Source organism: Phaethon aethereus (assembly GCF_964289735.1).
Source record: "Phaethon aethereus genome assembly, chromosome: 5".
NCBI lineage: Eukaryota > Metazoa > Chordata > Aves > Phaethontiformes > Phaethontidae > Phaethon > Phaethon aethereus.
This window is the reverse complement of record NC_138579.1, coordinates 13,425,789-13,453,192: the sequence shown is the minus strand read 5'-3', so window position 1 is coordinate 13,453,192 and position 27,404 is coordinate 13,425,789. Positions and strand designations below refer to the sequence as shown.

Sequence of the window (27,404 nt, the reverse complement as noted above, 5' to 3'; positions counted from 1 at the left end):
CCAATGAAGACTGAGGCAAAGAAGTTACCTCAGCCTTCCCTTCGTCCATTGTTACCAGTTAGCAGTCTTGCTCATCAGGGAGGGTATGCTTTCTTTGACTTTCTCCGCTATGAGAATTGCTTGCTTCACTCTTTGGGATACATTAGGATGTTAATGTATCTTGATAAATATGCAGCACTAAACAGTTAAACAGAATTTCAAGCAGAGGCTCAGGCTGCTTGGTTACCATGGCAAACACAGTAGGAAATCCACGCCAAAGTCTGGAAACCAAGATACACAAAAGAAAACTTGTAAACTGAAATAATCTCTTTGGAGAACAAATGTAGTTGTTTGTAATTTATATTAGAGTCCCTTTTCTGAAGAATATTGTTTTAAAATCCTATTTTATCAAACAAACCTTAATTGCCAGTTCAGAGTTTTGCACAAAGCAGGCAATATTCACAAGCAGGGAAGAGTGACATTCTTTGTTGGCTTGCCCTCTAACTGTAAGGGCACGGAGTGAGTAGAATAGCCTCTTGGAGACAGATAAATTAAGTACTGTAATCAAAGTTGACATATTCTCAGTGTGCCATGTCTTGTTTAACAGATGTAACCAGTATAGTGTGTGTGTATATCATGATTTGTTTGTTAATTATATGTATGTTTTCATGTATGTTAATATATTATATGATCTCTATATATATTTAATGATTTGTCTGTGTTAAAAGATTTTTAAGTATTTAATTAACTTTCCCACAGTTGTTTGTCTTAAGGCTTGCTAACTCTAACAAAGGTCTGTATGGTGTTGGGGTGATTCTCAGTTTGGTTTCCCTGTTTAAGCAGCTGTCTTTGAACTGCCTGTGAACACAGATTCCATATTGCAGTCCTGTCAGTATGTTGTGGCAAAATCTGATGTTATTACATGTGACTCGGTGTACAGTTTTCCATAGGTGTGGTCACATGCAAATCATGCAGCTATTTGCATTCAGAAAGAGGAAAGTTAGTGTATGTACTTACATGCATGTTTTCCAAAATCTCATCCCCCGAAGGGGAAGCTATTGTATAGAAAGGTCAGTCTGGCTTGAGAGAGACACTTCCTGAATACCGAGGCTAGAGTCATAGTTGGACGTTGAGATTATGTGCACGTATCTTGACATGTGACTCAACCTCATCACTTAATGCGTTGCATTATGTGAATTGGAGATTATGTTAGATAGTTGGAGGCTAAGGGAAAGCAATTTAGGTTATTATTGAGAAACTATGATTAATTTGCCTTTATAGCACATGGTGTCTTGGGAAGGAAGGCTTGATGTCATGATAACTAGCAAGTGGTGTTACTGGAACATGAAGCGTTGGAGGTGATGGTGCAAGCAGTTTAGTATTAGGCTGAAACGATGTTCAGAAGTTCTCATGAGTTTTAAGTGTAAAGGAGCTGAGCTGCAGACTTGTTACAAATAGTAACTGAATTACAGGTTAGTCTGTGCTTTTTCCTGACCTCTTTAAAAAGGACTTACTGATCACTTCATAATTAAAGCAAGTACAATGTGAAAACATCTGGAAGATTATACTAGGGTTTAACTAAACGTAAGAACTTAAAGGTCCCAGGAAGTGAACTCTGCCATTGATAGCCACAGTAAATAAAAATTTAAATAGTTTCCATCTCACTAAGTTTAACATATGGTAATTTATAGTTCTGTGGCAGATCTGTAACTTCAGGAGAAGAAATAAAGGAGAAAAGCAGCAGAAATTCAAGGTGGACTCATTTGACTAACTCTCAAGGCAAGAGGCAATTGTAAGAAACTTCGAAGATGCAGTTATGCTAGCTGAATGAGCAGGAGTGTTTGTTCCTGCTAATCTTTTGGTGGCACACACCAGAGGAAAAAACTTGAGTCAATTTGGAATGACTACATAAAAAATGACTGCCTTAATTGATCAATACTTGAGACCTAATTGTTCTTTATTGTAAGAAATGGAATGGGGAAGAATATTAGAAACAAGAATGGAGTAAATCATATTGCATTGTATAAATCAGTAGACCCATCTCTAAGTGTTCATACAGGTCTATTATTACAAAGAGATTCAGAGAAATGGTGAAAATTTTTAATAGCTGAAAATTTCAGTGGAAATACTGAAAAGGATGGGACTGGTTATTCTAGAAAGCAATATAAGTGCTGTGTATTTATGGAATGTTAGGCATAATTAACTCTTTCTGGGAACAAGAAGGTATTCAGTAAATCAGAGGGAAACTAAATTTAGAACAGATACTTTTTTCCACATATTTAACTTTATCAGGATGTCTTGCTTCAGTCAGCTAAGTAAATAATGAACCGAAAGTGGGTGTTAAAATCTGACACTATTGACAATTCCATGCAGTAGTTAATGCAAAAATAATTCTGTAAAGGATTATTAAACTTCCATATTTGCAATTTAAATGGCTTCCTGAAAGAAATCTAGAATGGGCAATAAACCATTAATGGAGCTAACTTCTTGAATTTACTTGTGGAACACGTATCTAGTCACTGTTGAAGAAACGGTATTGGAGTAGGAAGTCTTAGATTATGGTCCAGTTCTGCATGTGCCAGTATGTATGTGCCATGACTTGTTAAATCTATGTCTCAATTTTTAAGCCAGCGAAGGAGACACCAGTAGAAAATGTGACCTGTCACCTGTGGTTTATTAATAGTGCAGAGATCATTGTTTTGAAATTAAAACTGCACAGTGAGATCTTTCTTATGTATCTCCTTAAAAAGAGCTGAGTAGGGGGAGAAGAGGAGGAAGGTGTCTGCATTGCATGCAGAACATACATGATTCTGAATTAAGCTTCTGTTGGAGAGGTTTTTATCCAGCAGGCTGAGATACAGTTGAGCCAAAATCCTCTAGACTGCTAGAAGAGGCAATAATACTGATAACATGCTGCCTTTTCCCTTCTTCCTAAAAAAAAAAAAAAAAAAAAAGGCAACTAATTGCTTAAGCCAAAATAGAATATCTAATTCAGTTCATGTCTGTTGGGAGCATGTGATACAGTGACTGTACTCAGAGTTGCTTAACCAGCCTGTTTACTGATTTAGTGTGGCCAAATGCTTAACACTGAAGTCAAAGCCTCAGTTTGTATCTGAATTGATCATGTCATTAACTGACACCCACAATAAGGTGAAAGAAAATGTGAAATACTGCTTTTGTTAGCTGTTCATCAGTGTGGGTTTCTTAGTGATTGTTTAGATGCTCAAGAACAAGTTAAAGCTCTTGTGTTCTTCCTGTATCATAGTAAAGCAGTATTGTGCAAAGTGTGGTTTGAAAGACTGGGGTGCTTCTATGGAGGAAAGGGACAGGTTTTCTTCTGCAGGTATAATAAAAATTAACTTTGTAGCAACAAACATCTTTTGAAAAGTTAAGTTACAATGTCATGTCATTTCCCTGAAGTTTTAGTGATTTGATTATAGTGCAGCTGAAGATTGCTTGAGTTACTTGGAGCGTTTCCAGTCTACTTCCTGGTGTGAGCAGCCTGTTGGGTTTCTTTCAGAGATGCTAAGCACTGCTCACAGACCTCTTCAGGACTAACAAGGACTTGCTCTGGAGGGCTGTGCTGAGGGTTGTGGTCAGTTCATCGGAACAGTTTGGGTCTGACCCAACTCTTTGAACAGCACTGTCACAAGGTGTATGTTTTGGTCTTCCACTCAAAAGGAGCAGTGTCAGCATGGGTGTAAATTTTACCTAATGAATAATGCTTTAAGTTTCTGAAGGAACAATTTCAGTGACTTGAGACCTCTGTTGGGTTGCAACAGATGGAGGCAGCAGGAGTGTTCTCTGCTCAGAAAACAGAGAAGATTATTTTTTTGTGTGTGGAGGTGTTCAAAACCTTGTTTTAATTTCCCTTAACCTCCCTGGCCTACAGTGGTTCAAATGTGTTAACATTCCTGTCCTACTTTAATGCCCTTTGGCCAATCTTACAGAGAAGCAAAGGGTAAGTTGATTCTATATACATCTGCGAAGTGAATGAGGATTTGCAAACAAAAAAGGATTTTTCGCTTTGGGGGACTCTACTGTTCTGGGTTTTTTAACTAATTTTAAATAAAAATATCTACTGTAACTAGATAAATATTTTGACTTACAGCCTTACTAAAATGGAGTTAATGTTGTTATGTAAGTTGTAAATCACAGTCCTTTATGTGTGTTCATTATGGTGTTCACAGCCACTTTCTTGATGTTGCCAATTATATAATCATTGGTTCTCTTAGTATCACGTAGAGTCACTTCAAACCAGTGTGTGCTTTTTGCTCTGAGTGCTTATTTTTCTGGAAACAGAATATGATTATTTTATTGGATATTTCAGAAAACTAAACTGATCTTTGCCTAAATATGTATTTATGACTAATTGTCGGGACTAGAGCTTTTATCTTAATGTATGTGGTTGTAGTTGTCTGCTGCAAGAATAAATGCTGAAATATTGTTAAATAATGCTTTTCTCCTTTCAAAACCCATGTATGTCTTGTATGGCCACAAGTGGAAGTTAAATCTAGAAGGCAGGAGAATATCAAGTAGCTCCCCAAATTTGCAAGCGGCTTTGTAAAAAATTGATCTTTTAAGACTTTGTTATGGATGAATTGTGTAGAACGCTTGAAAAAATTAGGTTAAATAAAATTACTTGGTGTCCCTGTTTTACTTACAGAGCTGTTCTTGTACAGTATCCTAGAAACTCTGTCACATGCCTTAAGTGTTCCTGTTCAGCATTTAATCAAGTGCTTTGTAACTTATAAAAAACCTTCTGCAAAGATACAGGAACCCATTTATGAGGAGTAGGATTGTTCAGGAGAGTAAATGTTCTGTTGAGTGGAAATAAATCTTGACATGCTTTTGTTGGGAGTGGGTATAAATGCAAATTATTTTAAACTTTAAGTGAGATCATTCAAAATATTTTCTATTAGGAAAAAGTACATCAGAAGATATGCCATTGAAGCCAAATCATGTCCTGAAGATCAGGATCTTAAGATTTATGAAAGTAAAAACGGCATGAATTGGCAGCTGTACTTTCTGGAGACTTTCTAGAGAAAGGAAGCTCTAGGGAGATACCTTAATGGAAATTCTTTGAGGCAGTATGTTAAAGGTAGCAAATGCTTTTTCCTGCCTGCTAATTGTTTTTGTCCCAATTTCTTTTTAATTTTCAATGTATATTGTCCAGTGCAACTTTCATCCCCTTCTCATAGGTTCTCTTGCCTTCAGTTAGAGAGGAATAAGGGAAAGTGAATGTGTGTGTGCTTATTTTTAGTGTTATTTCATACTTGCCCTTATGTTAATTGGCAGCAAATCCAGCATTTGTGCTGTTGTGGATGTTAAGCTATTGGTGCTTCAATTCATAGAGTTGAAAATTCAGCCAAATTTTAAAAGCACAACTAAAAATGACATAATAGGTTTCTTGAGGTTTACAAATGTGACATTAATATTAAAGCCAGGTGCATTGAATACAAAGTTGCTAAATCAAGACCTAAAATTTTCCTGGCATTAATGGCTTTGCAAGGCTTGGGAGACACTTAAAACTAGTCTGTGTGTACACACGAAACACCTATTATGCAACCCTTAAAGCTAAGCACATCAACTGGGTATGGAAAAAGCAGCTCTTAATAAGAAACTGTCCTTACATTTAAGAAACCTATTGTAGCTATGTATAAATAGGTTTTATGTTATAGCTATGTATAAATGGTGATTGTCTGCTGGCTTTTTATAGAATCCTAAAGAGAATTTATACTTTTTTCGTTTTAGTTTGTAAGTGTTCCCAGAAGCTTTCAAACTAGTTTATAAGTTTTCTGGGGGCTTCTGAATTGGCCCTGAATGCGTGTTCACTTGTACAGTACTTGAAAGGTTTGTGTTGTTAAATCTGAAGAGAACCTGGGACTGATGTGCGTTCTTACCAGACTTTAAACTTTCTACTGAGAAAGCTAAGGCCACTAGTCAGCAGTCTCTCAGCTTACATGCAGTTACATTTGTAGAAGCCATTTTATTACTGTTTAGCTATGGCACCGTCAGCTGCACTGAAGAGTGTTTTATTAGGGCTTTATAGTTGCAGGAAGTGTTGCCTGGACTTTCTGTTGTGTATCTCATAAAAATTCAGCAGAACTTCTGTTCTACATCAGTATTCATTATAGGGAAAGACAACTAACTTGCTCCTGTAGTTTTCTTCCTGCATGAAGTTCCTTTAAGACATAACCAGACCTGTTCAGTAAGCTGGGTGTGGCCATGTTGATGCTGCTTTGGTTGATCCTAAGCTTAGGATCTCAGGGTCATTCAGATTGGAAGGGACCTCTGACAGGCTCCAGTCTAACCTCCTGCCCAAAAGCAGGGTCAGCTATGAGATCAGGCCAGCTTGAAGCAACAGTGAAGAAACTACAAATTCTGTTGCAAATATTGTGAGCTGTATTTGGGCTCTACAAAAAAAAAAAACCAAAACCCTGGAAAATGACTCCTTTCATAATAAAGTTAATTAGAGGTATTTCCAGTATGAAGTATTAAAGCTAGTATTTCTGGCAGAAACACTTGTGTACAGAAACAATGAACAGTGTTTGCCAGAAAATTCTATGAAAGTGCCTAGGATAACTCCGTTTTCTTGCCGTGTTCCTCAGCTTTCTCTGTCCTTCAGCTAGCTCTGCAGGAAGGCGAGTGAGACCAGCACAGACACGGAGGAAGAATAAACAAGCTGTAAACCTGGTTTAGGTTTTCTCTGGTTTTGCTAATACAGTGAGCAAGTCTGTCCTGGAAGACCCTGCCCTGTTTACTAGGTGATACTGTAAGGAAAAGTGCTGCCGCAAGAGTTACCTTGCCTCTTCTTTTCAGCTAGGGTTTAAAGACCATCTGTGAAGTTCAATAAAGTTCCCTTAGTAATAATTCTAAGAGTTGATTTCTCATGTTACTTGCATAGCATTATAAGAAGCACAGCTTTCTCAGATTGTTCTGTTTATAGACCAGGGACCATTGAATCCCTGGACAGCAAGGTATGGAAGAGATATCAAGCTACAGGTAATAAGTTGTGAATTCCAAGCTCCAGAAATGCTGAGGAAATTGTTTTCAAAAGTGTATTATCTTGGTTCTTTGTGTCTTTTATGTTGCACTAGAGCTCTACATACATAACTAATCTGTAATCTGCTGTTCAAGATCAGTTAATTGTCTGGACAAGAGAGATTTTCTGAAGAGGATTTTTGGAAGTAAAATTTTTATTAAATATTTGCCCTCACTTGCAGGCTCAAAGACCTAGTATTCTGTCTCAATCTCACTTATAGCTATGACCCATTGGTATTAATCTGGCTTTGATCTTAGAATTACATGCAGCTATAGAACCAAGGTTATTGATGCCCACCCTAATCGGACATTTCAAACGTCAGAATCTGAAAACTTCAATATTTGCTGGGGTTTTTTTTCCCCATTTTCTTCCTAGTGTTTGGGTATTTAAAGCTGTGTTAAGATGTTCTATTTGACTGCCTTTCTGCTGGAAGTCATGATTCAAGGTGAATGGGCAACTGCTAAACTGTTTTTTGGGGTGTTTTTTTTTTTTTTGTCGTGTCTACCCCAGCAGAGTGGGGGTAATTTTGCAAAAATAGTATGCTGAGAGTGTTAACTAAATGGGACTGGGAAGTCCCCAGTTACATGGTTCATGTTTTATTAGTATAAATTTATCACAAAGAACTAAATGGCAAAGTTGGTCAGTTTTTCTTCTGTAATTAAGTGTAACATTTTCTAGAGTTTTAATCTGTTCAAAGACAGGGCTCAGAAGGTGTTGATGCCCAAGGTACACCTATTTTGTTTACCTGTATCACTGACTTTAAACAACTCTTGTGTGAAAATCCTCTTGTTGTCTGATAACCATTATTTCTTGTTTCTTTGCCCAAGGGGTACTTGAAGTACCACTATATGTAGGAAGGAGCAGACTTCTAATGCAGGTATCAGTTGGCCAAGGTGCTAATACCAGAGTCTTGACTAGCTAAAATGTACTTCAATGGCTTGCACAGATTTTTATTCGAAGGGTAGATGGTATTCTTAGCCTTGCATTAGATGCCCCAGCCTTCTCACAGTCACGATTACCAAGTGTTGCTTTCCTCATGAATCATTCACAATGGGGTAAGTTTCTCAAAGTGGACAGGCTGGAATAGGGCTGAGTGTTTTTTAGAAGAAAGTCTTAAAGGAACTGGGACAGAAAGCCTGCAAATAGCTTGCTACCAGCTCAAGCAGAGGTGAGGGTGACTGATCCTGTGCTTTTAACCTTCATGTTTGGTAACACTTAATCCCAGGATCTTTCTGCTCTCTTTCAAAGTACATCACCATTCTTCTGAGAGAGGGGCAGTTCACATCAACTTGTTTAGTAAATAGTGTCATATCCTAGGGTTTGACAGTTATGGACTCAGATATCATATAAAAGCTCTTTGAGAATCAGATCTTCCACAAAATAGCTATAGCAAATGGACTTAGTGGTGAACTAATGAAATGCTGAGTCCCAGGTGCGACTGAATTTTATGAGTAAGTGCTTTTCTTGTTTTTATCAAAATCCAATAGCAACTTTCAGCTGTGCAGAAATAAAATGTCTCCTAGTTCTTATGCTCATTGATTCTATGCTGTCTTTCAATTAAGAGAGATCAAGACCAAAAGAATACTTCTGTGCTTGTAGATTTGACTTACCTCCATGAGACATCTGTATTATAACTGAAAACACTATATGCATGTAAATAAAAGGCAGGGCATCCCTGTCAGTAGAAGCCTGGCTAATTCTGGGTTGAATTAGTTTATTTATACTCCATTTCAATTCAGACAGATTGTCACTGCCATCTGGTTCCCAGAGAACAGCTAGAACAAGCACAGTGAAGTCTGCTTAGATTTATCAGAATTTCATGTCTTGCTAGATCTGTTATCACACAATTTCAGAAGATGGGGAACTTCAGTCACACCAAATTTGTCGGACAACAAAAACAAAAGCTAATGATATAAAACCTCAACCAGACAAAAGAGCAAGGTATAGTACTAATCTGAAGATAGCCACCTGTTGATTCTTTGCTGCCTAAGAGGATAGGAAGGATTCAGAATGAGAACAACCTGGGAATACCTATGTGTTCTGATGGCTGAGAGAGTCTATGGTTCTCTGATCATTCAGCCTGAGTTCTAGTTACTTTAAAATAGATCTTCCTTCTTAAGTATTGGGCCCTGCTGGAACTTTTGTCCAGAGGACACAACCTTGAGTCTCATAGGTTAACCTTGTTAACTCTGCATTTCTTTGAGGTACAGAGGGATGCATCTGTATGTTTCTGTAGAATGGTCTTCCAGATGGAAACGCTACCTCAAGTTATCTCTTGATATCACTTATTTGGTAGTGATACAGGGCAAGGGAACCTTGTATAATATAAGAGATAATTGCATGGCCTCTAGGATTTGATCTTTCAGCTTCAAGTTACAGATTTACATCTGCCTGTGAACACTCCTTTGTAGGCATGCACCTTATCCTATGATCTCCCAGTAGAGTTAGTATTCTATTTAAGTTCTCCTTGAAGAGGTATTGCTAATATTCTGTTTTAGCTTGTAATGGATCTGTGAGCTCTGGAGAATAACTTTTTGATCTACTGACTTTAGAAGTTGGAATACATCACCTCATTTTGGAGTTTTCAACCAGGAGGCCATACACCTGATTAAACTGGTTTATAATATATGCTGTAAAACATAAATGCAGCTTTAATACTGTTGCATATATATGCTTATTGTGTGTATCCTGTAGTTAAATTTGCCTTGGAAATGGCTCACCTGACATCATTCACTGTGTAGCTAGTTATGATTTTTCCCTACTGACAGGTCTAGTTTCTGTCAGTGTAGCTCCATGCACACCAAGGATTTGCTGCTCTTCAGACCTCATCCTCAAAGGTTTAATACACTGAAGCAATTTTTTTTTATGTGAAGCTTGTCCTCTTCCTCAAAGAAGTTTTATTTCTTATATTGCTGGCCTGATTTCCTCTGACTAAAAATACTGAAAAAAATATGTAGTGAAATTAGAATCAGAGTCCCAAATCACAGCTGCATCTCAGGTCTGTAATATTGTTGAGTATATGCAGTTTTCTAATTACAGACTCTGAACCTAGTAAATAGGGAGTTAAAAAAAAGTTGAACCAGATATATGATCTTGCATATTAAATGTGTGGGTTTTAATCTCTGGATGATGAAAGATTGGCTGTTCAGAAATGATATAGGGGTAAACATGGGTTGCACAACTGAGAGAGCATTTTAAAATTGCTTTTCCGTTCCTTTTGGTTCTGACACTTTAGTGTCAGATCTTCAGTTGTTTATATTGAAGTTCCTCAGTTTTGTTAGCACTTATTTTGTCTGAGTTATATTTGTATTCTGTGTTCAGTGTCAGAAGCACAATTACTTGGTAGCTTAATGGCTTAAAATGTGTTTTATAACCACAGTATCAACACCTTGTGTTAGTGTTCCTAGAAAATGCTTTCCTAGGATCTAGTTGATCATTTTCTTGAGATCAATATCGTATGTTTGCCTGTTATAAAAGGATAGACTTAGGGTACAAGAATCAGGTGATTGAGAATATGCTATTTCCAATCCATTTTAATTGGTTGTACTCAATACTGAGAAGGCTGCTACTAGGAAAGTAGAAGATACCTTGCCTCTGTGATGGAATGCTGCTTCTGGCAGGAGAGGCCTTCTGGGAATAGGTTGATCTTGAGGACTTACTGGAGCCTTTCTGTTACTGAATGGTTGTCACTGGTTTGTCACATGATGTAGTTGCAAAGGCTGGGGTAGATATAGTGTTTAGCAAAATTGAAAAACACAGGTATTGCATTATATGAAAAGATAAACCTTTTGACAACATCTTGGATGTCTTTGATAAATACGAACCTACTTTTTAAAGTCGGGTTTTGTGGCTGCATAAATTGTTGATTAGTATAAATATTATTTGCAAATAGAACTGGTTGTATGCACACATTGTGATAAACTGTCTTAATTCTGTTTGCTCTCTTTGCAGGCTGCGGACTTGAGTAAACCAATAGACAAAAGGATATACAAAGGAACACAACCTACATGCCACGACTTCAATCACTTAACAGCCACAGCAGAAAGTGTGTCTCTTCTAGTAGGCTTCTCTGCAGGCCAGGTCCAACTTATAGACCCTATTAAAAAAGAAACTAGCAAGTTATTTAATGAGGAAGTAAGTAGAAATCTTAACATTCTTGCATGCAATGTATTTGTGATATTAAAGAGCGTAGATTCTCAAAGTTCTGTAGATGGCTCTGCTTATATAGCTTATCATTCAGTCACTACCTTTGTTTTTCAGGTGTCTCATTGGCTTGGAATACCTACACAAAAATGTTATTCATGAAGGAATCTTTTGGAGTTTAAGATAAAAAATTAGGACTTTCTAGTTTGGGTAATACTGTAACTAGAGTTAGTAACAGTTAACTGATGGAAAAAAGGTCTACAAATCTAAATGTTGCTGCATGTGCTCTGCAGTGAGTTCTTTCTGGGGCTTCTCATTCCACATGAAGAAGAAAACATTTAAGCTCCTACTTAGCTAATATATTATGGTCAAAATACTAAATAAGGTCAATTTTTATGGTTAGGATGTTACAGCAGAAACTGTCTGTATCAAGGATTCCTAAAGGCTTGCTTGGAGAAGATGAGGGTATCAAGCTGAATGCTGCATAGAAAAAGCTGAAGGCTTATGAGGTCTTGGCCATGTGATGTTCCTGAAAGAAACTCTCCATTTGCTTTTTCTGCTGCTGTGGAATACGGAAAGATAGAAGGGAGTACTATGAGTGGGCTAATGCCAAGTTACAAGACCACTGTCTCTGATTATGTGCTAGTATTGGCATTCTTAGAAGAGTAAGTGTCTGGATGCTAACAAGGAAAGAAATCTCGTAACTGGTAGAACTTTTGACAGCATTTTTTTGCAGAGGATAAGCTGTGGGAATTTGGGTGGGTTGGGGGAGGGTGATTGTTCTTTTGGGGGGGTGTTTTTGGCTCCTTTTTGTGTTGAATCCAGCTGCACATGAATTGCAAAGAGCTTTGCAGGTCTTTTTTTTTTTTTTTTTCCCCCCCGTAGAAATTTCAAATCTTGAAAAGAGCCTTGCAGATGAATTTAAGCCTTCCTCAGCTTTCAAACTGAGCAAGCATATCTTTCTCACCTCAGAAAGATGTGTTGCCTTGCTCTGTCATTGTGCAAAGAAGATTGAAGTATTGTTCTCAATGGCGATGTTTTATAATTAGAACTGTCTTAATTCCTCCTCAGCTTTCTAAAAGTAGCTACATCTAGATCAGAAGAGGGGCATTTTTCTTCTTACCTAGCCTTTTCCCACATGCTCTGTCTTTCTGCTTGCGTGGGAAACAGCGCTGGAGAATCTCTTAATGTTGCATGGGGTACTCTGTTTAGTAGAAACTTCTGTATAAGTAGTTGAAATGTTTGTTTTAGCATTGTCCTAACAGCCCTCCCCCTGCATTGCTACAACCCACATTTGTCATTAATTCCGACTTTGCTACTGGGAGTTGTAGTCTGGATGTGAAACAGTTATTTGTGTAAGTACAGCTCTGATTTAATCTTGTATGATAATAGTGTAAGTATTACAGATGGCAGTAGAAATACCATAAACAGCTAGAGTTTCATATCACAGAGCAGTTCCTGCTCTTGTAGGTGAACTATAGTTGCTTTGAGAAAAACTTCTGCTGAAATACTTACATAAAGGTCCAGTGCATGTTTACATGCCTTGTTGTTATTTACTGTCTGGTGTCTACAGTGTAAAGTTGCATTACAGGTTGAGTAGTTCTTGTGGTAGTCCACAAATGATGGAAGCAACTGAAGCCACTTTCCATTAGACAGTATTGCCTTTTCTCTGTGCTATAACCAGCATTACTTCTCTGTGGTGGGAATACATCCTTTGACAGTTTGTTGAACATTAAATGAGATGATCTGTTTTCTACAAAGCTAACATAAGGATTTGCTCAGTGCTACCAAAACACTCATGGTGGGTGAAAAGCTGGGCATGAGCCAGCAATGTGCGCTCACAGTCCAGAAGGCCAACCGTATTCTGGACTACAAAGCAGCATGGCCAGCAGGTCAAGGGAGGTGATTCTACCCCTCTACTCCGCTCTGGTGAGACCCCACCTGGAATCCTGCATTCAGCTCTGGAGCTCTCAGCAGAGGAAAGAAATGGACCTGTTGGAGCAGGTCCAGAGGAGGGCCACAAAAATGATCAGAGGGAGAGAACACCTCTCCTTTGAGGATAGGCTGAGAGAGTTGGGGTTGTTCAGCCTGGAGAAGAGAAGGCTCTGGGGAGACTTCCAGCCTTCCAGTACTTGAAGAGGGCCTATAAGAATGATGGGGACAGACTTTTTAGACTGTTGCGATAGGACAGGGGGTAATGGTTTTAAACTAAAAGAGGGTAGATTTCAACTAGATAGAAGGAAGAAATTTTTTCCAACAATGGTGGTCAAGGACTGGCACAGGTTGCCCAGAGAGGTGGTAGATGCCCCGTCCCTGGAAACATTCCAGGTCAGGCTGGACAGGACTCTGAGCAACCTGCTGTAGTTGAAGATGTCCCTGCTCACTGCAGGGGGGTTGGAGTAGATGACCTTTAAAGGTGCCTTCCAACCCAAACTGTTCTATGAGTCTATGAAAACTATGCGCGCAGTAGGCTAGAGTTAAATGACAGATTCTTGTTTCCTACACTGATCTTATCTGCAGTTACAACCAATCCTAAAACTTTTATATATTTTTTTTAATCTGTCAGTTACAGTATTGAAGTTTGCCCTGGACGTGGTTCGAAGTTCTGGCTTGTTTCTCTGAAATGGCTTTTAGATACATAGTGAACGTTGATGTTTGAGCTGGTTCATTTGCTTCAAGATGAAGGTGCCTGTTCGGTTTTGAATATATTTAGAGTTTAGATACTGTTTGAGAATAAACATATCTTCATAGGCAGAAGGTGGTCTAAATGAGTGTTTACATCTTTCAACAGATTTAGCACTAATGCTAGAGATACTAGAATTCACTGCATATCCTGTTAGTAATTTAGTGATTCAGGTAGCCCAAAGCTCTGTTTTGACTATCACCTGTGATAAAGCAATCAGGATAGCACTTAAGTATATGAGATATGTAAAATAACCTGTTATGACACAGAAGATTACGTTGCACTTAGACTGCATTAAGGCTATTGCATTTTAACTTGTTACTCTTCTTTTTTTCTTTTCAATTCTATTGATGTAGAAGACAATAGGGACTTGAAAGGCTGAGGTGAGTCATACTACGCAGCTTGTGGCTGCCTACCTAAATCAGTCTGTACCAACAGTGGTATTCCTTCTAGGTATGTCAGAATTAAATTAGTGGTATTTTCTTATTCCCCAAACCAACCAAGTATACCTCACAGATTCAGTTGTTCCCAGGTGATAGCTGGTTATTATCAAGCTTAGCCAACTGAATTACATTTCTTTCATCTTTTAATTCTTTTTTTATTTAAACTAAAGCCTTAAGCTGCGTTTTTTTTCCTAATAAACTTTTCCTTTACCTGTGTTGCCAAAGCTCTTTGGCAGACCTTAATGCATAGTCCTTGATTTGCCTCAATTTTTTTCACTCCTTTGTGGCCTATGACTATAATTTTGTCACTTCAAGCTTGTTCAAAACATGGCTATGAAGATAATCTTGGCTTGTCTTCCTGACTAGTGACTGAAGCTCCTTCACTTCCTATTCTTTCACCAAACTGAACATAGGCTCCTTATCCCAGCTACTCCAGTGATTTGCTTGATACTGCGTTCAGTCCATTCTTGTAATGCATCTGCCAGTCATACTGACTTTCAGGTCTTGTTTTGTTGTGCTGCAGTAGTATGTGAACCCAGTTGAAAGTTTTTAAAACTTCAGAAAGTCATAACTTTGGAGTTGTTATCTTCCTGGTGGATTTAAAGCTCTGCTGGTTGAGAAGGCAATGAGTTGTAGTCACTTGCTACTTATCAACTTAAAGTCTTTCTGCATCTTGTCTCTTTGAGCTAATCTGTTCTCATGGCAGATTGCAACTTTCTGTTTTGTCCCTAGCTTCCTTGAAGTAAAGATCAGGTTTGCAGGATTTCTGTACAATATTTAAGATTGTGTAGCCCAACATGATTATGGACTCAAGATGCCATTTCTAGTATAAAAGTTGAGCAACTGCTCTTACGAGTAGAGGTTGTATGTCAGGTTGAGCTGCTCTAGTAGAGGAGAGCAAGAAAATTTGCTGTGTTGCCATATTTGCAGTAGTTTTGTAATTAGTGGTAGTTTTGTAATGAGAAGACTGTTGCCTATAGGAAGCCAGCTGGGCTGATGTTCCCTGTCCGTATTCTCTTGCTGTGTACTAGGAGACTTTCTATCTAATAGTTCCGATACCATCATTACTGAGACACAAACGATATATATTAATGAACACATGACAAAATATTTAAAATATCACAACAGAAGCTAAGAATGTGTTATTTTAAAGCTACCACAATTGAGGAAAAGTTCCCGGATTAAGTTACATCTCTCAGCTCTCAAGTACAAAATGGCTCATTTAACCAATGAGAAATTACAGGAGAGAGGCTTCCTGGTCTTACACTGAGGTCGACAGCAGCAAAAGCATAATCTAAAATGACTAGGTGCTGCTTTCCAGTGATAGTTACAGGCCCAGAATGGGTAACAGTCAATTAATTATTGGGGGTTTTTTGTTTATGATAAACAGCATAGCAAAGTTTGGAGGGGATTTTTTTTCTTCTTTTTTAACACTTTTGTCACTTGTTCTGGTATTTCCTTAGGCTCTTTGTATTTGCATTCTTGCCTTTTGTGTAGTTTGGCTCTTCTTTCAGACTGTAATTAATCTGTGCCAAATACCAATTTTGAATGTGCCTGTAAAGAATTACTTGTCTCCAAGTTGCAGTTGAGTGATACTATGGGCGACTTGGTAAGTTTTAGAAGTCCACCATAACTACACTAGCAAACTCAAGGAGTCAAATTTTATCTCTCCGTTCTTACAGCATTGAAGATATTATGATCAGGAACATTTGTTTAATGTGTGTGTTCATTCTTTTGCAATGATGGACTCTATTAAAATGCTTTTCTTTCAAGGAAACTTCTTAATCTGGTGGTAACTGAGAGTACTGACAGGTCCTTGGCTAATGAATGAAAAGTAATTGGAGAGTGGGAATTCCAAGGTGAAGAGTATGTGGTGCCTTCTGAATTCACTGAACTACATGCATTTAACTACTAACTTTCCAGCCACATCATAATAGGGTCACTGTGTATGTAGCTTTTGCTCCCCAAATCAGTAAAAGCTGGTAAAGACTCCTAAAGCCCTTTTTTTCTTCTTTCAGAGGATGGATTTTATTTGTGATTTAAGATAAAACCAGAATCTAAATTTACTGTTGTTGATTTGTAACTAGTTTGCTATGTAGTGCAGATAAGTAACTGCCTTTTTTCCCTCATTCTGTGTTTCCTTGATTGTTTCCTTTTTACGTTCTTCAACCTACACAGTGAAAAATAAACCTAAGAACACTACCTTTAGATTCATAACAACAGGTTGGCTTGATTGAAGTATGTTCTTTATGGAATGTGAGTGGACCATAATAATAACCTCTGGTAGCACTTTGTCTGAAAATAATTTCCTCTTTACTGCCTGATAAGTATTTTGCAAATACAGTAATATAGCTCCTTTCTAGAAAGTTGAGTTCACTTTGGCTAAATATTGTTCCACATCCCCCCAGAAAGCTCAGATTTACAGTTAATCATTAAAACTTTAATTTGCAGACTTTCTGATGTGTATCTTCTTTGTTTTTCACAGAGACTAATAGACAAGTCCAGAGTAACCTGTGTAAAATGGGTACCAGGTTCGGAAAGCCTTTTCCTAGTAGCTCATTCCAGTGGCAATATGTACTTGTATAACGTGGAGCACACTTGTGGTACCACAGCCCCGCACTACCAGCTACTTAAACAAGGAGAAAGTTTTGCAGTTCACACTTGCAAGAGTAAATCCACAAGAAACCCTCTGCTTAAATGGACAGTAGGAGAGGGTGCCCTGAATGAATTTGCCTTTTCCCCAGATGGGAAGTTCTTGGCGTGTGTGAGCCAGGATGGTTTTCTTCGTGTGTTTAACTTTGATTCAGTGGAATTGCATGGTACAATGAAAAGCTACTTTGGAGGACTGCTCTGTGTGTGTTGGAGTCCCGATGGGAAATACATAGTGACAGGTGGAGAGGATGACTTGGTAACAGTTTGGTCTTTCGTGGACTGTCGAGTAATAGCAAGAGGCCACGGACATAAATCATGGGTCAGTGTTGTTGCATTTGATCCATATACCACTAGTGTAGAAGAGAATGACCCGATGGAATTTAGCGGAAGTGATGAGGATTTCCAAGACCTTCATTTTGGCAGAGATCGAGCAAATAGTACGCAATCTAGGCTATCCAAAAGGAACTCTACAGACAGTCGTCCAGTAAGTGTTACATATAGATTTGGTTCAGTAGGCCAGGACACACAGCTCTGTTTGTGGGATCTTACAGAAGATATCCTCTTCCCCCACCAACCTCTCTCAAGAGCAAGGACACATACAAATGTCATGAATGCCACAAGTCCACCTGCTGGAAGTGGTGGAACTAACCCAGGAAGTAATGGAAACAGTATCACAACACCTGGAAACTCTGTACCCCCTCCTCTTCCACGGTCAAACAGCCTTCCACACTCTGCAGTCTCAAATGCTGGCAGTAAAAGCAGTGTCATGGATGGTGCCATTGCTTCTGGCGTTAGTAAATTTGCAACCTTATCACTACACGATCGGAAGGAAAGACACCATGAAAAAGATCACAAGAGAAATCATAGCATGGGACATATATCTAGCAAGAGCAGTGACAAACTGAACCTAGTTACTAAAACCAAAACGGACCCAGCTAAAACTTTGGGAACACCTCTCTGTCCCCGAATGGAAGATGTTCCCTTGTTAGAGCCTCTTATCTGTAAAAAGATAGCACATGAAAGACTGACTGTGTTAATTTTTCTTGAAGACTGTATAGTCACTGCTTGTCAGGAGGGATTTATTTGCACATGGGCAAGGCCTGGTAAAGTGGTAAGTTTTAATCCTTAATGCTGCATCAAAGAACTAGAACTCTGAATAGGTAGTTTTCTTGAAATTAAATGAATGTTGAATATAAAATTTCTTTATGCTTAATGTAAAAAAAAAAATCCTCAGAGCCATACTTTTGGATACTGCATGCCATATTTCTGAATGATTTGAAGTGTCTTGGATACAATTATTAAGTATAGTTGCCTTCCAGCAGAAGAAATAAATACTGTATATCTAAACTATTGATCAGTGTTCTTATACTTAAGCATAACCACAATATGGTGAAAGCTATTTATGTAAAAATTGAAGTAAAACCTGTCAGTCACTAAAATAATTATAATCCTTCTAATGTTTTCTTCAAAATACAGCACTCCCAATGAGAGCAGCTTATGAAAAGCAGCTGGTTTTAAGTCTAATGAGAAATGTGAGCCTCTGAAAAAACTGAAACCAAAGTGTTTTGTTTCTCCATACTTTTGTGTGGTGGCCTGCCATTAATGTAAAACCACTTCTTATTAAAATGTCAGCCATTTTATGCACAGATTTGTGAGCCCTTTACTGACTGTAGTTTATGCTCTTGAAATTGTGAATCAGTATTCTCAAGGAACTTTAATTTTTTATTTATGTATCTGTTAAGTTAGGGAAAATCATGCAAGCTTTCTCTAAGTAGTTTCAGTGTTATGTTACTGTCAGTTTTGTTAGGCAATTTAGTCATCGACAAGCTCATGCTTTTTGATGGCACCTGTTCTATCAACTGAAATATATTACTAGTTTTAACTCTTGTTGTTAACGCACTTGAACACAGATGAAACTTTATTTTCTTCTGTCTAATGTATAGCAAGCTAAATTTTGAATGAAGCTAAATGTGGTGATTATTTTATTAAAAAGTACTTTGTGCTACAATAGCTTTGTTTGCTAGCAACATTTTAAAGGAATACAGCTATGAAAACGTTACCAGAGTTGATCTAGCAAAAAGGACCATTATTTTTGTGAAAAATTCTGAAAGGAGATGTAGGTTATCACCTGGAGAAAAAGAAGTAATCTCGTGATACCTGAATATTACCATGTTGGGCAATCTAAATGAAAATCTGATGTTCATTAGGTTTTAACCATTTGGTTCATAAATTGGACTTTTGAAGTGGAGGTACTGTATATATTTATATACCACATCTTCGTTGCTATAAACTTTTAAGTAAAGCTTAATAATTTTTCTTAAAACTGTTTGTATAATGTAGGTTTCTTTGAGATGTTATCAAATTTGTAACAACATAGATATGTGTAGAGAGCTATGTCCGCTCTGCATCTTAATGCATATTTAAAGTCTGTATCTAAAACTAAAAATTGTAAAACCTTTTCTGGGGAGAAGGGAGGAGGGTGTTACCTAGAAGTACTTTTCTGCCTAAAAACTGCAGATTAATTAAAAAAAAAAACCACAACACAAAAGAGCACCGCCTAAAACACTAAACTATTTAAAATGTTTCTCCTAAATGAAAATACTAAAGCAGTTATTACTTCTGTGACTCAGTGCAATTCATATGTCTTATGAATTAACTTTATACATGTACAGCAGTGCCTCAGATTTCTATTGTTGACCTGCATTTTCATTTTGTTCTAAAACTCCTTTGTGTACTGCTAAACACTACACTTAAATTTATTTTCAGTGGCTGAGGTGGGTTCTGTTAGACTGGGTGTAACTTAAATATTTTTGTGTATTGACTTTGATTTGGAATGTGACATTTCAAATATTTCAGAGATAAAGTATGCAGTACCAAAAAATCAGGATTTATGTATTGGCCAATATGGAAAACTTTAATTACAGGTAAGTAATTTTCATGCTGTGAAGTTATTACTTTCAAAATTAATATATTGCACACTGATGTAAATGCCGTATTGTTTAGAAAGTATTTACGTAGAAATTTTCAAATGAATTTGTTTTTCTGATTTCACTTGCATTTCTAGTCAGCTCACTCTGCTGGTAAAAACTAAATTTTGGTGGCATGTTTACAGGGCGTTGATAGGAAAATATTTGTGCCAGAAGGACGTTATGAACATCCTTTTTGTTTATAGGAAAGCACTTAATTTTATTTAATGAAAATTGTCAAAGTATAAAACACTCATGGTAATGTCTTTCTTACTGGGTTATATACCATTTATTTCTGTTTCACCAGCTGTTTTATCCTAGGCTGTCCCATTACTCTGGGGTTTAAAGCTGCTATTTCTAGTCTTCCTTTTGAAATAAGGGTCCCCAAGTGATCTTAAAACTCCATCACGTTTTTGTCTGCCAACTCTAGAGTGAAGGCCTCTGAATCTTGCTGCTTCTTCCATCATTGCCTCAAAGGGCCTTCATTAAATTCATGCCACTGCCAGCCTGAAGAAAGAATTGGATGGAAAACTGAAGCAGGCTTGCAGTGTCTAACATGATTTCCATTGAGCCAGTGCTACCTTTCCCTCTCACTTTTAATAGCCATCAAAAGATGTGCTGGATAATTGGACAGTGTATGACAAGTTATCTTCATTTTTCTGGTTGGGCTGGTGCTGCCCTTAGTGGAAAAAAAAAAAAAATCCAGAAATGTCTCTTCAGCTGTGATTCTTATGATAGCAGATAGGCTGTACAGTGCTTACAGTGTCCTGACTTTTTATAAACTTTCCACATTACTGCTTCAGTGTATACATAATCATACCTTGAGCTTCCTCACTGGATATACCATTCTTGCACTGTACTTCCAGAACTGTTGTACTAACTCCCAATCAGAGTGAGGTCAAGTGAATGGCAAAATTCAGTAAGAAACAAGTTGAATGAGGCTCAGGATTCATTAGTTTCAGTTTTTTTTACTCTCGCTTTTTGTTAGCCTGTTTCTGAGGAAGAAGGTTCAGGGTGGTGAGAAAAATAGGTTGCCTTAACAAGAGTGTGAACTTTCTTCTCAGCATACAGTTAGCTATCTCGTCTCTGCTCCTTGTCTTTCCCAGCCCCTGATGGGAAACCTAAACGGGACTGTAAAATTGTTGTATTAATCTGAAAACATAAAAAAAGAATTTTAAAGGAACCAAGGTAAACTTCATGTGTTATCTTTATAGCAACTTCAAACTGAATTAGATCACCTGCAGAAGCAATTAAAAAAAAAAAAATACACAAAACAAACCACCCAACAAAACCCCCAGAAAACCAAAGTGGTACCTGGATATGCAAAACAATGATATGATTTCTGTGTTTGACTTCAGAATTAAGTATTCACTATCTTGTACAGTGACTCCATTTTATGTAAGTTGCTCATGAGTTGTTTCCTTAGTGAGAAAGCTCAAGGTAAGATTGGCCAGAAGTATGAACAGATGAAATGGCAGTGTATAACCTAGCAAGATAAACATGCTACCATTTTGTAAAACAAATGCACATGGAATTTATTTATTTGACTTATTGTACAGGAAAACTTAGACTTAAATTATAACATCCTTGAATTTTCTAGTTAACTACGATTGTAGTACAGTATCATGTTTTAGTATGGCTTCTGTTTTAGTGAAAGTACTTAAACATTCGTGTACTATTTGAGTGAGATGAGCAGCTATACATACTAATTCTTCCTCAATGGAAAGGAGCATTTCATCATTACAATTGAAGTTCAATTGCTGGTATTTAAGTACTATCAAATAGATTTCTTTCAACGTGATACGGTATCTGTATAAACTTCAGGGATGATTATAGTAAAACTGAAACACAGCTATATGACTTCAGGTTACCATGCTGAAATTTGAAGCTTTCTGTAGTGTGCATAATAGCAAAGTTGCACATAGCATACCCGCATTATCAGGGTGAATTTAAACCTAGTACACTGGTGTGATATTTATAGCAAGGTATGTGTGTGTGTGCGTGTGCGTGAAGGTGCGACTAGTGGCTCCAGTAAAGCCAGGAGAGATCATAACCCTGTAAAGGCTTTATGATGAGGATGTCTGGATTAGGAAATAACATGACTTTTACTAAACCCTCTTTAGAAAACCCATGTTCTGAATTATCACCTCTTAAAATTTGATTGTGTACTTGGAATGATTGTATATTTCTGCCCCTTTAACAACATAAAGCTACTAAATTAATATTTAAAATGCTGGCCTGCTTATGTTACAATAATAAAATTTGTGTCAGTTAATTTTCTGTCAATTTACATGTAAAAATTAAACAATTTTTTTCTCTGCATTTTATGAATTCTGTATACTGGAGTTTGTTAAAGATTGACATGTTAGGTGATACTGTACAAAATTGTATTGACTACCTTTAGTGAAAATCAAAAGTAAAATTCATATGTATTTCCTTTTTACACTTCCATCTAATTTCTTGACAACTTGAATAAATTTCATAGAGCCTTTCTAACATGAACTATTGTTAATTTAACTGTTGCAATAATTAAGCTTTAAGAAGTATTGTTGGTATATTTATAATTTTAAGAAGATGATGTTTGTTTCATACTGCTTATTTTTAGCTGTTCTACTGTCACTGTTACAGCTGAAGAACTTTACTAAATACTTGACATTACAAAATAACTTGCTGGGGTTGTCCTCTGTATTCTGATGTTAAATAAAAATCTGTGATTGAACTGTAAATGTAGATAACTTTCAATAGTCCTTTCCACACTGGAGTTTTAATTTATCTTGCAGTCCTTAGGTGGTCTTATGCTATTATATGTACTGAACAAATGGCTACAAAGCAAGCTGCTAGCTTTCCATATTTTAAAGTAAGAAGTTGATCGCATCCTGTAACCTGCTCTGAGTAAATGTTTCACTTCATCTCAAGATGATGCATAAGTTTTGATGTTTAAATCTTGCTGATAAGGTCATGTCTCATGATACTTATTTTTTTTAGGACTAGGGTAATATGAAATTATCAGACCACTTATCAAACTTGTTTAAACTCAGATTCAGAAAAACACGGACACGAATGCATCTAGATTCTCTCTGCCTACCTGTCAAATAGGAGCTGGAGCAGAGTGTTGTTGTTCCTTCTAGGACTCTACAGGAGCTCTTTCTTCTCTGGACTCCGGTGCAGGTTATGTTCTTTATTCCAGGTTTAGATCTTGACATTTACCTAATGAATGCTGAATTTACAGCCCTGAGGATATGGCGCTCTCAAGATGATTCAGGTGTTTTCTGTCTGGAAAAACTGTGGCTAGTCTAGAAGGAAACTCATCTGAACTAGAACTAAACCAGTCTAAAACTTTGGCTGCAAAATTTGTTGGAACCAATTTAGTCTAAGACTTAAGACGTTGCCCTTCCATCTGAGTGGACTAGGGATTGTGTCACCCTTGCAGCAGTAGTTCTGTGTTGACAGAAGGAGGAGCCAAACTAATTATATTTACTAAAGTGTTTCAAAGGCACTTTTGAGAAATTTCAGTGAAAAAGTTAGTTACTTTGGGCCCAGTCTAACTGAGGTAGGACTCTGTCAGGTGAAAACACTCTGTAGACTAAAGCTGAGAAAATCATCTTTCTTATGTGAACTTGAGAACCTTCTGGCATTTCAGAACGTACTGATTGACCACTATGATGCTCTATATATACAACATATATGTGTATTTAAGAACGGGTGCCAATGGAGGAACAAAATGAGATCCATCCTGAAAGCTTCTGGGAACAGACAGTTGCATCAAACGATGTAAGAACTGGTTGGTCAAACCAGTTTCTTGACAGTCAGTGTAAGCATGAAACAAAACCAACTTCCACAAGTTCTGTGGTCATAGAAAGCACTTTGGCAAAAGATGTCTTGGAACATGAAAGTGTTGTCTTGCTTGTCTGTCTTTAATAATGTTGCCCAAACTTCTCAAGGAAATAACTTGTATGATCACATTCTTTTCTGTTTTTTGAAGTTGGATTTTAGGTAGGTGCTGATCAACTTGGATCAAATTAATTTGTCTCATTTCTTCTGCTAAGATCACACTTACTTTACAACTAACCAAAATGGGGTTGCCTTCAGTCATATGCTTTCCCCTGAGGTTTTCTCTGGTTTATCTCCATTTCATTATTTTCTAATCTGAAAATTTTAAACCTTACAGACTTTTGTAGTTTGAGGAAGCTCGAGAAACAACTGTTCCTCAGCATGTGACCCCTTACTACCTAAATGAAGCTTAAGGTCCTACTGCTTGAGCCAAATCAGATTTCTGCTGGCAAAAGCTTTTTGTGATTTTTCACAGCACACAAGTAGTTGAATCTTAATTTTTTTTTTCTCTTGGACGTGCATATCTTCTATTTGCCAATCATATACTAGTCTTGAAGTAATCTTGCCTAATAGCACTAGAGATATTTTTAGTTAGTCTTAATCTGCTGGTTTTCTAGCAGCCTTGACTTTTCTTTGTGTTGACAATGAATAAAACGGTGATACACCTCTATTAGGAGAAAAACTCCTTTATGTACACAGAAGAGAAGCTGCAAGTGAAACCTCCTTGATGCCACTACATGCTTTTACAAGATCTGGTGTAAAATGGTTTAAGCATTTATACTTTTCTGTAACACTACTAGAACGAAGGGGGTGGGGGGGGGAGCAAACAGAAAACAAAAAATTTATTTAAACATTTTAGTGAACATATAAATTGTGTAAAGATACATATCAACTTTGTATCCCCCTAAATCCCATACAAAGTATTTCTTTGTAGTATGTTACGTGGATGTTCAGCATGTGCTTCCTTGAACATTCTCAATTTTATCACTCGGATATTATTATAATAATATCTGATTTAGTGAGTATATGCAGTTCAGAAACTTACGCTAATAAATTCTGATTCATTTGGATAAGAAACTGTTGGAGATTTTGTTCATGCAAATCTTAAAACTAATTCAGCTGATTTGACTACACAATTTTAAACAAATGTGAAAAATCTCATCCTGTTTTGGCATATTATTATTGCTTAAATACTGTATGGGACTGTCAGCTCCTTTGTCAAGCAAAGATCTCTGTACAGATGACTTTTTCAAATTATTCCAGGAATATCACAGTTTTGGACAAGAATAAACTACCCATGGAATGTTCTTCAAATAATAAATTCCCATTATTTCATATGCTGGCAATAGCAGAATTGGTTTAACAAACTAATGCCCCTTTTTTTATGGGCATTCATTAATTCAGCCATTTTTAAAATTGGTTTAATTGCATTAGTGAAGTGTACTGAGACTTTTTTTTTTACATTGGTTGGTTGTTACATTGGGCTCTTTGTTTTTTCTACCTTTCATTTTCAAAACAAAGTAGGAAAAACACGCAGGGTCCGGCCAGCCGGCAAGTTACCGTTTTACGGAAGGAGCGCGCTGTTGTCCAGGGCGAAAGCTGAGTGTGTGCCAAGAGCGTTGTGAAGTAGCACATAGACATTAACTTCCCTTATGCTGCTCGTGTGGCCAAGCTTGCAGTTTATTATCTAGGTTAGTGAAACTACGTATGATTGCATCTTTGGCTCCAATTAATGCCATTCTAATTTACATGAAGAAAATACTAACTCTGTAGTTACTGATGGCATTTTTTCTACTTAGTAGTATCTTCCTGGTGTGGGTTTGTTGTTTTTTTTTTTAAATACAGCAACTGCGTGCTGATCTTTCATAGATTGAATTTCTGTTGTGAAACCTTGTGTTTCATATCTTTGGGAAAAAACCAAACTTTTGGCTGGAGCATATGTGGATTTTTTTTCAACAATACAACCCCCCGGCCCTGCAATCCGAGGAATTGTGAGGAGGGTTAGTCTTAATGCTGCTGCAGGTCTTTCTGAACAGACCACAGCTATGAGTGCCATGAAACTTAGCTGGAAATGACCTTGCTGATGGCATTTGTTACGGCTTTTCATTCCTACACATGCAAGCCTATTTTTACCAATTTGCGAAGTCCTGTGTGTTTTGGGAAGTTGGAGAATGCATAGATAAACATGGAATAGCCCTCGCAACTAGTGCTGAAACAGTCTCTGTTCAATACTCTCGCATTGCTAACTGCTGTAAAAAAAGCTGACACCATCCTCTGCGAAAGCAGCACATTTCAGCTGTGGAGTGTTCCATTAAGATGGCAGATGATGGAGCACCTACTTGGCGGACTCTCTGAGGTTGTGGCAAAGATTCTTTTATCAAATTCCTGACTTGGGTCTCATAACTGTTCCATTTCCCACCCTCTGCTAGACCCACATGCTGACAAAATAATACTACTAATAAAAGACTACATTTATTTTCAAAAATTTTTTGAACGGTCTCTTGATTTGCTTCTACTGCTTGCTTAGTACGATTTGTTTGTTCTTCAACTTTAAGCTGAGGCACTGTTCCACACAGCAGATCTGCGGTTGTCGCATCTCAGTTCTCTTGTTTTCTGTCACAGCTATTAAACTGTGCAGTTTTGCTGTTGTGCTAATAAGCTGCTGCAGCTTTTGTTCCATCTTTTACCAGCCAGTTGGCTGGCCTGGGTGGTTTCATCACAGAAAGCACCACAGTCTGATTTCTTGAATCTTTCTTTACAGACAGGAGCTTTCTGTATTTTTTTTTTTCATAACCTTATCCGTGGTATTATTCCCAGAGAATGCAATTACAAATATTCTTGTCCCACGCCCTTTGTGTTACAGATCAGACTCTTGTAGGGTAACTTTGGTTGAGCTCTTGCTTGCTTTTCTAATGTGGCTTTCCTATGTTACGCCTAATGTAACTTCCGAAATGGCCTTCCTTGAAAGGCTCTGATGTAATGGCAAAATTCTATAGAATCTTACTCAGGACCCACCGAGAACACACACCACTTTGGTAGAACTTCTGTGCCTAAAAACCAAGTTCTTATTCTTGCTTTTCTTATATAAATATCTAAGGTCTACGATGGCTTCTTAAATGAAGTACTTGGAAGAACTCACAAAATTTCTGATCTCTCCCACAAAAGTGGAGTTCTAGAATGGCTGTCGAAGCCTCGTCAAGTTTTAAGGCAGTACTTGCAAAGTTTTTGAAACGTCTGTATGCACTAGCACAAGGATATTGATCTTAAGATACTTTCCACTTTGGTGTTCCTCTGCCTTGCCTGCTCAGAGTTGCAGAATTAATTCAGAGCAAAAATTGAAATATAAGGAGTTCCTAGTATTCATTTACTTGGAGCCACCTGCACTGCACTTCACTTTAAAGCACGGAGTATTCATGGCCTGGGAGATGAAACCAGGACTGGGTGACTCCTTGGTCCTAGTCTTAGAACTTGAATTCCAGTGTCTGGTAGTTCCCTACCGTGCACTTTGGTATGTGCTGCCCATTTCCAGAGGAGTTGTAGGAAAATGAATGACTCTTCATTTTCTTTCCCAACAATTCCTTGCATTACAGTGTAAATCTGATATTAGAATAGTACTTACTTCTCTTTGTATAGCATAGTTATGAGCCTGTTGAAAAAGACAT

General features: G+C 37.5%; 1 protein-coding gene across 8 annotated transcripts in view; it reads left to right on the top strand.

The window, feature by feature from the left end:
- WDR20 (WD repeat domain 20) overlaps window positions 1-27,404 on the top strand; it is a gene marked incomplete at both ends in the record, with an annotated part of 47,905 nt that overhangs the window by 18,559 nt on the left and 1,942 nt on the right. For 2 of the 8 annotated variants that reach the window (XM_082000372.1, XM_082000371.1), the window contains 2 exons: window positions 10,976-11,158; window positions 16,779-18,056. The exons of 1 other annotated variant lie outside the window; for it this stretch is intronic. In XM_082000372.1, coding sequence (XP_081856498.1) covers window positions 10,976-11,158; window positions 16,779-18,056 — 1,461 coding nt within the window. Of the gene's footprint in view, window positions 1-10,975; window positions 11,192-16,718; window positions 18,075-22,949; window positions 23,040-27,404 lie in introns of those variants that run through there. 5 more of the 8 variants (XM_082000370.1, XM_082000369.1, XM_082000373.1 and 2 more) reach the window with 5 other exon arrangements.